General features: G+C 42.7%; 1 protein-coding gene across 2 annotated transcripts in view; it reads left to right on the plus strand.

The window, feature by feature from the left end:
- The window catches only part of TRMT10A (tRNA methyltransferase 10A), a 271,841-nt gene that overhangs the window by 175,706 nt on the left and 83,377 nt on the right, over nucleotides 1-12,758 (plus strand). For both annotated transcript variants that reach the window (XM_078677480.1, XM_078677479.1), the window contains one exon: nucleotides 8,097-8,202. In XM_078677480.1, the coding sequence (XP_078533606.1) occupies nucleotides 8,097-8,202 (106 nt within the window). The remainder of the gene's footprint in view (nucleotides 1-8,096; nucleotides 8,203-12,758) is intronic.

Below are 12,758 nucleotides of genomic sequence, written 5' to 3' on the forward strand. Positions count from 1 at the left end.
CAGTCACAGGAGGTTGGTCCGGCAGAGAGTCCAACCAGTCATTCACTGAATCAGGCCGATCAAAGAAAAAGGTTCGGTCATTGTACTCAACTCGCAGCCTGGTCGGAAAAAGCATAGCATATCGCAATCCCATGTCTCGGAGGCGCTTCTTGACTCCACGGAAACCCATACGCTGTTTCTGAACCTGTTATTGTCTCCACACTTGACAACTACTTAGTGAAAGTAGTTGACAAGATTAATAAGGAACGAAGATTGTCTCTGGGAGTAGGTAGTCCTCCAAACCCTAACACCTTATTGGTTACTACTGAGATCCCTGTTCCTTGTAACGTCTATTGATAACAGCTGTGCCACTGGTTCTCTGGATTGCCAACCCAGGGAGGGCACCATTGAAATGGAGTCCCTTCAGGATGTTCCTGATGGTAATGATCCCGATAAGGCATTGGATGCTGATGAGTCTCAAAACGATCCCCATAACGACTCTGACGCATCGAGTTCCGTGGCCCGCAAGACTCATAGAGTGTTGAGGTCAGAGAAATCCTTAAACAGACCTGTATTGTCTAATAAGGGGGGGGGGGGCGTAAAAATAAAAAGAACAATGTCATTTTATCTAATGGGGGCTCCAATGATTTAAATCGCCCCTACAATGACATTATTCCCACCCATATGAAATTAGCTCGAGATCAGTTTGAGTTGCTTATCGGAATGATTGATGCCAAGTTAAATAACATCGTTGTTCCACTCTTGGATAAACTTGACGCTTTCTCTAAGGAAGTGACTAGATTGGGTGAGATGGTGCAATCTTGTCTGAGTCTTAACAATAGTGCGCAACTAGTTGTTGGAGCCGGGGGCAGTACCATTAAGCCCGTGCAATCTAACAAATGTCCACCCGGAGCTGGCGGAGGCCGTACAGGCTCTAGTATTCCTGCACAGTTAAGCAGTAGTTCCCTGATAGCTGTTGAGCAGCTGGGTGAAACTGGTAAAACAAATTCACCATCGGTAGAGGGTCTTACTATTGACACCACTGCAACACAAGTATGTTTTAAACCTGTCGCTTCGAACCCCTCCATTACCCCTGTTCTAGGGAATCAGACTAAGAACTTTGAGAGGGGGAAGTCTAATAACTGTGGCCTCTCCCGACCGAACCTTCCACCGGACTGCGCACCCTATGTAGCAGTCCTGACTAATGTTACACCTGTCAGGGAAGACGGGTCTCATCGCTCTACTGAATCGCATGATTCCCTTAAATGTAAAACTGTGGCATGGCTGAATCGGGAGTGCGGCTTTCCAATGGATCTGGCGGACCAAATCTTGACTACTACCAGAACCAGTTGGATTGGCACATCCCCGAAGAACATTGCCGGGGATTGTGTCATTATTAATTTTCGTAACCCTCATCTGGCCACAACTGCCCTGATTCGAGCCACATCCCGCCTCTGCAATGAGCAGGGCATTTCACTCCGCCCCTTAGGCTTTTTTTATAGACAACATACCAGTCATCATCCTAGCAACCACGGGTGGCAGAAAAAGAGGGGAGAGGCCCCATATAGTTTTCCAAGCAGTTTCCAGGTGAACACCGCTAATCGTTTCCAATGTCTTAGTGGGTTAGATCAAAACGATTGACTGGAGTTCTGTACGGTATCCCTTGAAACCCCGGAGAGACAGGTCCTGTCTGGTATGGGAAAAAATGTTTGTTCATCAGGAGTCGTGCCTGTAAAACGGGGGATCACTGTAGATTGTGCGCCTACGGGCGAGGAGGGTAACGCAGTAGGCTGCCCAGTGGCACCACCCGATATTACCAACATCGCACCTTCCCAACAGGGTTGTGGTCGCTCTCTGGTGGGGTCAGACCTCTCCGGTTTCTCTATCTGCCATATTGCTAACTGGAACATTGCTGGCATTAGGTCCAAATCAGATTGCCTGGGGTGGACAGAATTTCTAGCCCTCTTTGACATTATCTGTTTCCAGGAAACTTGGTGCAGGGACTTTAAAGGATTAAATGGTTTTGTCTCCTACCAGTTACTGGCTACCGGTTCTTTGTCAGGGAGAGCTAAGGGGGGCCTTTTGATCTTGATTTCCGTCCAAGCCCCTCTGCTAGTTAAAAAATATGTACAAGTCGGGGAGCATTCCCAGATTCTATGGTTGCATAAAATAGGAGGCAGGAACATTTTATTAATTAATTTCTATAACAATGTTTTTGATGGCACCAGGAATCATGTGGTTAGAGCACTTTCAAGTGCCTTGGATGTTATTATAAAGGATTCCAATGTTGTCTTTGATTTGTTTATGGCAGGGGACTTTAATACCACTACTTGCCCACTTTCGAATGTCAATGTATGTGGGGTGCTGGACTGCCATGGGGAAGGAGCTCCCCACTTTCAACACAATAAATACGGAGAAGCTCTAAACAGTCTCCTGGATTCACATAATATGCATATCATGGTAAACGAGAAAAATGATCAGGAGGGAAACTACCCCACTTTCACAGGGCGGGGAGCTAATTCTGTTATCGATTTTATTTGTATCTCGTCGAGCCTTGAGGCCTGGATTATGGCACCAAAAGTTATAGATATTCAACTTAGTGACCACAACTGCCTGACAGTAGAGGCATTGTTATGGGAGACCAAAGGGATCCCCACCACGGGGCGTACCATCAACAACATCGAGGCCGTACGTCCCAATGGCATTAGACTTAGGTGGAAGGGGGACAGGGCGGAAAGCATATCCGACTCAATCATTTCTAGTTGTCTGGCTGAAATTACACGGATTTTAGAAGATGATCAAGGTACCACTAGCTCTATTGAGCTTTTTACTGGTATTAATGCCGTCATTAACTCCAAGCTCACCATCACATCTAAGCATAAGGAAGAACGCCCGTGGGGGTGGTTCAACCCGGCCTGTGCCTTGGCCCTAAAGGAATTAAAGTCAGCCTTATCAGTGAAGCCTAGGTATAAGTGACTGGTTCTGGACCTTAGAGCTAGATATAAAGAAACCCTAAAACGTAGGAAACTAGAACTCCAACAGGAAGCATGGGACAATTTGACTCTGGCTGCTGAACTGAACAATAGTACCCTGTTTTGGAAAACCGTTAATTCCCCATTCCTCAAAGACGATAAGATCCCCGAAATTACTTCCAACGTTTTGAGGGATGAGTGGATTTTCCATTTTTCCAAAATGTTTGACTCGGATAGCGTATCAAGGGATTCAGGGGAAACGTGGCCACATACGCCACTTGATATCACTGTCCAAGAAGTCTTAAATAGTATAAGGGCCAGTAAAGGAGGAAAAGCTCAGGGACCAGACGGGGTACCAATTGATTTATATAAATTGGTCCCCGAAGTTTGGGGGCCTTTGTTAACTAATATTTTCAACGCAGCAGTCTGTAATGAGGTGCCCCCTACCTGGGAAGAGTCAATCTTAATTCCAATCCATAGGAAATGAAACAGAGGAGATGTCAAGAACTATCGTCCAATCTCCTTGTTGGACTCCTCCGTAAAAGTAATGAGTAGAGTGCTCTTAGTTAGGTTGGAAGAATGGGTGGAGGAAAACGGCATTCTAGCAGAGAGCCAGTTTGAGTTCAGGAAGGGCTGTGGCACGATTGAGCAGTGTCTAAATTTGGACCTGCTCATCGGTAAATATACCCAGGCAAAGACTGGCACTATCTATCTCTGCTTTGCGGATTTGAGTAGTGCCTTTGATCTGGTGGACCACGGCATACTCTGGGCAAAGCTTATTGAAATTGGGGCACCTGAGGGTATTGTGCACTTTCTAGCACGTCTTTATGCCAAATTACGTGCTTGTGTCCGCTATGGCCTTAACGGGGAATGCACTACTAATTTTAAAATCGGGCGGGGAATTAGACAGGGATGTGTGTTGGCTCCACTGCTTTTTACTCTTTTTATCAACGAGATTGATTCCTTTCTTAAATCCTTGGCAGTGGATGCTCCCAAAATTAACGAAGATAGCGTCCCTGTGTTACTTTACGCGGACGACGCAGTCCTAATCTCACGCACCCCTATCGGCCTCCAACGGCTGATGGATGGCTTTTCGCAATTTATCAATAATAGAAAATTAGTGTTAAATAAATCCAAAACCTTTGTTATGGAATGCGGGCGAAAGAACAGAAAGAAGCACTTCTCATTCTTTATAGAGGGTCAAAAGGTCAAAGCTGTTGATAATTTTTCCTATCTGGGGGTCACCTTCTCTAGTAACAATAATTGGGCCAATGAGCACAAGAATGTCCGGGCAAAGATGGCGAGGAGTTCTCACGGAATATTCAGCATGGCTACAAAACTGGGAGATAGGCGGGTCCACGACATGTTAAAAATCTTCCAGTCTCGTTGTGTCTCGATCGCCCTGTATGGAGCAGGCATTTGGGGCCATGCCACGGCAGGGTCTCTTCAGGTAGAATAGAATGTCTTCTTGAAGAGACTTCTGTGCCTGCCAAGCTCTGTCTCAAATGTCTTAGTGCATAATGAACTGGGTATTCATCATCTTGCCGACTTGATTCTCCTCAGGCCTCTGATGCTATGGCGCTCTATTTGGATAAAAGAAGAGACCTCATTGTGTAGAGCTATTCTTTCTGATTGCCTTTCTTTGGATCACTATGAAAAGATCCCATGGTTAAAGTATATTGTGGACAACTTCCGTGAGATCTTTGATATTAATATCATTGTGGACCGATGCGGGGCCAATGAGCTGTCCAAAACTGAACTTAAGGACTGCTTTTTACAACAGCTATCTATAAGGCGACATCAAAATAGTGCTGAACTTTCTACCTGTTTTTTTTATCGTGACTTAAATGAATTTGTAGGTTTTCAACCGTATTTATCACAAGTGACCTGGAAAGCACATCGGTTTGTGTTGGCCAGACTGAGAACTGGAGTAGCCCATCACCTTGTGGCCTTCCCTTCTCTGCATTCACACCCTGTTGGCCCTTGTATGTGTGATAATACTACCCCACAAAGCACTGTGCACTTTCTTTTGCTTTGCTAGCTGTATAAATATCTGCGGATCGCCTATCTGAAACCTTTGTTTGTAAAGTTTGGTGTAAGGACAATACGAGACTCCATGAGCCTGCTTTTTAATTTACATCACCCGGATGTTTGTTTTTATACGGCTACTTTTATTCTCAAATCAATTAATGCTAGGAAAAGTATGCTTTTTTAACCTTTTAAACTGTTGTATCCTTTGCTTTTTATGGCTGTTATTTTATATTGTAATCCCTTTTTATGCTGTGCTTTTATGGACCTGCTTTTTGTTCCGAATAAAGCCTCATGAAATGAAAAATGGGTGAGTGCAACTAGAATTTTACCCCTGACTCAAATGGGTTTTCGGAAAGGGTAATCAACTGTGGATCGCTGTGTGTTTTTAAAGCTGCTGGTAGGCCCTGTCACAGAAACAGCCCCTGTAAGTAGCTCATATTGATTTATCTACCCCGTGTGACACCATAAACAGAGCCATTTTATTGGAAAAGAAGGCCAGATGGAACTGTCCTCTGGGACTGTTGAAGCTGATAGGTAAATTCTCCTGGACTCGAGTGGAACTAGGAGGGATGGCGCCCTGTACCAAAACGATTAGTACTCCTGTCCTCAATCTATATAGTGGATGCCTTGGAGGGTTTAAAGCAGGCCAGGGCCTTCCCTCCTAAATTGGGGATGGAATCTGTAGTTGCTTTGTTTTATGCAGACAACAAAGTGATATTAGATCACTTGGATGCTAAGGCCTTTTCCATCCTTCTCATGTAATTTCCATTGAAATGAATGGCAACTCCATGACGAGCTGAGCTCGTCATGAGCGTCGAAGGGGTTAAGCCGGTGGGGCTGAAGCAGCAATTGGACACCTTTTCTCTTTATTGCAAGGGGGGTGATCTAAAGATTAATATGGCTAACACAAAGAATGTTTTTTTCAAAAAGTATGAGGCTCCCCCCGGGGTTCAGATGGTGGCTGAATGGTGTCCAAATGGAGGTGGTTAAGGAATACAGTTACCTTGGTGTGTTAATTAGCCATAGCCTCGATTTTCCGGGGTCATGTCTCATCGCAAGAATCAAGGACCAAGGCCATTTCAGGCTCACTCCAGAAATTAATTTATCTCTGGGACACAAGTCAGCAAAAGTATTGAGAGAGGCATATAATGTAAAAATGGATTCCCTGTTACTCTACGGGTGTGAGATGCTGTTACAAAATGATGTCCGGTGCTTGGAAATCATTAAAACAACCATTTGGAGAAAATGGTTGGGGTTACTCCCAGACTCAGTCAGTAGTGTGCTAAGACTAGAATTTAACCTCATAAAAAAAGTTCTTAACCGCATGCGTGCAGCGGCTATTTTCGTGCTGCTCAGCTCGTCATGTGACGCGGCTTTTTGAAAAAAGCCGCGTCACATGACGAGCTGAGCTCGTCATGAGCGTGCGAGCGGCACAACTCATGACGAGCTCAGCTCGTCATGAGCGCGGAAGTGGTTAAATATATAGCCAGAGGTTACTTAATTATTGGGCAGGTTGGTTGAAATTGGATTGAGGCTGTCTGAGGTATTTTATACTATGAATTGAAAATCCTTCCGTGCACTCTTGATTGATTCTTAATCAGTATTTCATTTGTTATTCATGTGTGCTACTTCATCCTAGCGCTTAGTCTTAAAGCGCCTAACAATATATAGTATCCTGTGTGGGGCAGACAACTCTGTTCCAAAGGATGTGTGCACTTTTCAAAGAACAATACAGTTTTATCAATTCTTCATTTTAATAATCAGTTCTTATTCTTTTTCCTTTGTTCAACAAAATATTTATTTCATATTCTGATTTCCGCAATATTTCAAAATTCCATTATTCAATCATAATTCATCCATGAGATTACATTTTACCCAATGCATTTCGGGTCTAGTGGGTGACCCTTCCTCAGGGGTCTAAAGACAAAAGGAGAGAAACGGAAATTTTACGATCTAGTCTCTGTGCGTATATTTCACACGTAAGTTAAATTAAACCCTGTTGTTTCCATTCAGTCTGTTACCATAGATTCTGTTGTTAACTATATACTCTCTAATATACATACGGTGAAGAATTGAAATATACATTCTTACACACTAATCTAGTTTGCTGCTATCTACTTTATAAAGTTGACTTACTTCAAATGTAGTCTGTGGTGAAATCCAACAAGCAGTCTGTCGGTGCAGTCTACGATCGTTCGGGTGAATGAGTGCCATTTAGTTTGAGGGACATCAAAAGTCGATCTGTGAGGAGATGGACTCTGAAAATTAGGTTGGGTCAGGTTCTCACCTTTATTAAATGCATTGTGTTTAAACGAAGAGACAGGAACAGGGACTTTTGCCCTTTTTGTAATTTCGACGCATTATCATTTTCGCATCTTATTGTTTTTTGTGCCTCTTTTACAAACAAAAGACAAGGCCTACTATTGCCTGTTTTTAGAAAGCTGCAGGTCCGCAACATTAGCGACTTAATTAATACAATTTGGCACTTTAATAATATGGAGGTCTGTTGGGCTTTGGAAAAATTCCTGTTCGCTTTATTGGACAGGCTTGCAACATTAAAGGAAGTGAGTGTCTATCAGGTGTTCAAGGACACTCAATCAAATGTGTGGCTACTACATGTACTGTGTTTGAAAGTTCTTATTTAGAGGAAATATGTATGACAGCCATGTGGATCAGCATGAGGAAATATGTGGTGCAAACATTCCTTCTGTTAGAAAGTGATAAGCAGTATCGTATAAATATAATTGTTGATTTATTGCATGAGAATTATAGCTTTGATATGTCTGATTTGCATGACAGGAAAATTAGGGGGACTTAAAGATACTGCTAAAATTACTTGCTGGTAAATCCACTACTCTGAGTCCAGACTACCTAGTAAAATGTTAAAAATAATTCTTAAATGATGGCTGCTATTAACTGTGAGTTCTGTTTCCGATATTATTCTGTCAACTTTTTGCTTTTGACAGACAGGTTTAAGATGCTTCAATTTGAAGAGGTCCATGTGACGATGAGTTTAAATAGAAAGCAGTAGATTTTCATAATGTTGTGACGCTTGACTAAACATGACCAGACATAGGAAGATATATTTACTTAGTTCTCTGCTGTCTGTTGTAGGGGATCACTTACAGGCAGGCGCTGGAACATGGAATCCGTCATGCACAGCTTCCCCTAGGAAGCTTTGTGAAAATGAATAGCCGAAAAGTATTGGCTGTTAATCATGGTAAGTCAGAATTAAATTAAGAGAACGCCCTTGTAGAATTCATTACGCCTTTGAGACTATTTTTAGATTTTTATTATCCTTTTAAGTGAGTGCATGACTTTTCTTCTGTGAGGTAGGTTAATCTTTTTTTTGTTATTTAGAAATTGACTCTTCATCTGTTTTCCCTTCTTGGTTTTCTGCCCAGTTCAAAAACTAATTTTAAGTTCAGCGGCTGTCCGCAAATGCCATGCGCGACATCACGTACTGTCTGTTTTGTAATTGAAGTACATGTTGCAGGGCTTGGACACCATGGCTGAAAACATTTACTGTATCCCTGCTCTCTATTTTTATCCGTATTCCAGTAATGTTTGTGAAATCTGTATAGGTTGGGAATGAGTCACCAGATATGTGCTGTGTAGATAGACTGCCTGAGACGCCCTCCCATTCAATTATCGTATGTTTTACTTGTATTGGTCGTTTGGAGCTGAGTATCCTAAGCCAAAGGGTACTTATTCATTGTTTTCCTGTGTCCAGCCAGTGCTACATTTCATCTTTCAGTGACATTTTTGCTTGTTTTTGTTACATGCCAGCATGCTACATTTTCCCAAAGTTAGCATTAATAATTCTCAAAGCACATATTTTTGCAGCCCTGTGAATGTTTTAGATATGTAATATATATATATATATATCTATATATATATATATATATATATATATATATATATATATATATATATATATATATATATATATAGATATTTTTTTTTTTTTTAAGTGTAGTGCTCGTCCACGAAAGCAGTACCTGACTCCTGCTTATTCTAAAGGGACTCAGATCTTCAAACCATGATATCTTCACTTAAGATTTAGAAAATAATTAAGTTCCATTTTCTTGTTTGTAAGAGCAATACTTTTCTGTAATCATCATCAAGAATTGGGACCACAACTTAGATATTGAGAAGCATTGTGATTGCCATGCATTAGTACCAGAAACGAATATATTTTGGCTTCTTAAACACATTTGTATCAGTGGGTCACACCAGTTTCTCCAGGACTTAAGAAATTTGGGTGTTAGTGGACAATCCTTGCAACAAGTACTGTTTGTCCATGGAACCCAATGAACCAGAGAGTATCACAAGCTCACTAAAGCCCACTGTTGTGTTTTTATTCTTTGATCTTCAGTGAGTAGTGAACTCGAACAGTAAAAGCTTACCTCTGGAGGTTGGAGTTTAGAAAGTCAGAAATGGGTAACCCAGCCAGTGTTATAAAGACTTTAGTGAATTATAAGTCTTTTTTTACTTTAAGGTTCAATAGTGTAGCAGTAATACGTAATATATACGTATACATGTTTGTTTTCAACCCAGGTAATATGTGGGGACATTCGGTCTTTACGATTGCTGGGATTTACTTTGTCAGTGACTGCAGGTTGTTTAGACAGTTCAGTAAGATTACCGAATCAGCCCATGTGGTTTGCTTGAGCCGTTCGGAATTCTCTGGTTACCACTGTTAGTCTGTAATTGTATTCCCTGCATGGGTGCAGAAGGTACGAGGGGTTCTTTTGCCACCCCCACCCAGCTCGACAATCACGTGTAGCTAAAAGTAGCACAGGCTGAGTGGTATTGGCTGGTTAGTCTGTAGAGGGAGATGGTTTTGGTGCAGGATTGTTTTCAGCCTTTGAGAATACACAGGGCTGCATCCCATGTGCATGGGTGCAAACCATCAATCTGAAATACAAATTGTTGATGGGTCTCCCAGAGGGCAATCTCACAGAGGACTAAACAGTTGCAGTTGGTAAGGTAGGCACCGCATTGTGACAGTAAGGCAGAAAGATCTGAAATCCAGTTATGCAGACCACATAAATGGGGGTCTGGACTGCATTGTCTATGGCAACATGTACCTAAGTAGCAGTTTGCCATTGTTAGAACCCCTTTCAGAGGTTACTGGGACCGACTATGGTGGTTGAGGCCTTTTACTCCTGATGTCCCGGGGCCCGGCCTACTATGAATCCTGCTCAACTGGGCCAAGTACGCATTTCCCACTTGACGTCTAGTGGTAACTGTGGTAAAGCAATCAAGGCTCCCTCGTGGGGATATAGATACAGGTAAGTGAATACGACTCAGAACTCAAAGTGCAAATAGTACGAACAATAAATCAATGTCCAGAAAAATACTATACGTAACAGTGAAAATAAAATACTAACTCTACACATGCAAAGGAATTCGACATTCAGGAGCAACAACAAAATCTCCCTTGAGGTTGGGGCTCTAGTAGTTGTCTGCTAAATTCCTGTCCCACCCACCTTCGTGTAACATGTTAAGAATTATTCCCTGTTTACTGGTGAAGTACGGATCCTGTAAAGCAAAGTGGGACCACTTCCGATGGACACAGCAGCACCCAGCAGTGAAGAACTTTCTTGACAAACAACACTGTCTGTTTGTTTCCAGTGATCAGAGCTGCTCCCTCAGCGGACACAAAAGATAAGTTGCTCTTCCCCTAACAAGGGGGATGGGGGAATTCTCCAGCTCCCGACTGAAGCGCCAGCTAGGGTGAGACATCCTCAGCGGGTTCCTTCGCTCCTCAGGAAAACAGTTGCAGTTGGCGGGCTACATCCACTGGTCACAGTAGTGATCCTCTCATCCAGATCACATCAGGAACAGGTAAATGGGCACGATGATTCCGGCAAATCCTCTGGCATACGGGGTTGCCAAGTTAGTGTAATACCTTAACATTATCGCTATGGTAAAGGGGGAGCAATTTTAATCTCCTAGAAGAGTGCCAATAAATAAAATAACAAGCAAATTATTATTGTCTATTGTAAGGTGTGCATAGGATCTGAGGCTCAAATTTCAATCCCCAAACATGACATCTGCAAAGACCAAGCAATGCCACAAGGCCATGCTACTCCAGTACATCCACCTATTGCAGCAGATAGAAGCAGTTATCTGAGTGCCCAGTCTTCACAAAAAGAAAGGGATTTACAGCAGTAGTTGTTTAAGGTGCAAGAAGGTCCCATATTGTAACATATTCTTATTCTGGACATAAACCAATAAAGAAATGGGTTAAATTGGCTAAGAAAAGAATTTCAGGATGGTTGCACTATTCCATATTTACTGGCAGTTAAACAAGTGGACTGGATACATACCCACGGATTGCAAGAGGCTTACTACAATATGTATACTTTCACATCCCTAATACACAGAAACAAAGGTAATTTCTGAAGTTCACTATTAAACAACAAACCAATTATAAGTCCAATCATCAAGAATAAAATCTGCGCCTTGGGCTTTCTCTGAGTGCATTAAAGCTATAGTAATCATTTTAAATCAAAATAATTGCTGTCTACTGTAATAAATTGGATTATTAGTTGACTGGGATGAGAGACCCACTCAATTAATAAACACAGTCATTGTCAGGGTGAACCACAAATGTCACTAAATAAACCAGTGCTCAACACCCTGGTAGCTGAGCACAAAAGCAGTCCAACTTAACTTAGAGGCAATGTTTAAAGTATTTTTGGAGCACTCAAACAGTAATAAAATGAAAATACAACACATTCAAAATCCAAAACTAATATAGAAAAATTAAGTAAAATGTTATAAACCAACTTTTTAGGCGAAAGCAGCATCAAGAAGCACAAAGCACCCCTCACGGTTATCTGGTCTCGCTGGACTGGGTTAAACTCTCAAATTCAGGCAGACCACGATGGGGTTTTGGGTCAGATACAGAAACCGGGTATGTCCTGCTGGAGAGTTTACCTACTCGAGTCTAAGGTCCTGATTAAAAGTATAGGGGCTGCGGTGTTCCTCAAACCCTCGCCCTCCCGGAAAATCCATCATCTTACCTCCCTATTTCCCTCCTTAATTTTGAACCCAAACTCCTGGGCAAAATCCTCGCTGTCCTGCTTCCGCACAAGCATTCAAGACCTGATTCATTCCGACCAGTCCGGCTTTATGCTGCATCGCTCTACTCGGCAAAACATCCGGCGAGTTCACAATGGTATCGTGAAGGCACCAAAGCTGGGTAGCCCTGCGGCCATTCTCCTGGCAGACATAGATAAAGGGCTCGATTCCCTAAGCTGGTCGTATCTATTTCACCTCCTCCGATCCCTTAATTTATGCATTCGTTTTCTAGCATATGTCCAGTTAATATAGACAGATTAGTCAGCTTCAGTAAGGGTGGTCAGGCATAGATCAGCACCTTTCCCCATATGCAGTGTTTCTCCCTGTCTCTGCTGTTATTCGCCCTGGCCATAGAGCCTTCGGCCGCCTGGGCGCGGCGCGACCCGCTGATTCCACTGGTCGAGGGAACGATAGGATAGAATTGCTCTATATGCAGACAATGTACTGTTCTTTATGCCAGATCCTTGGTTCTCTGAGCCCTGAGTTCTTCATATTCTCCGGACGTGCGGGGAGACCTCAGGCCTGGGGGCCAACCCATCAAAATGAGTGATATTGCCTGCATCCGGGGACCAAGGACATGGAACTTGGGCTACGCAGTTGTCTCATGCGACAGGATGATTTCAATATTTAGGTGTGTTTATCTCACAGTGCCCCACGGTATCGTGGACACAACATTAATCC

The sequence above is a fragment of the Lissotriton helveticus genome, chromosome 2_1 (genome assembly GCF_964261635.1).
Source record: "Lissotriton helveticus chromosome 2_1, aLisHel1.1, whole genome shotgun sequence".
NCBI classification, from domain to species: Eukaryota; Metazoa; Chordata; class Amphibia; order Caudata; family Salamandridae; genus Lissotriton; species Lissotriton helveticus.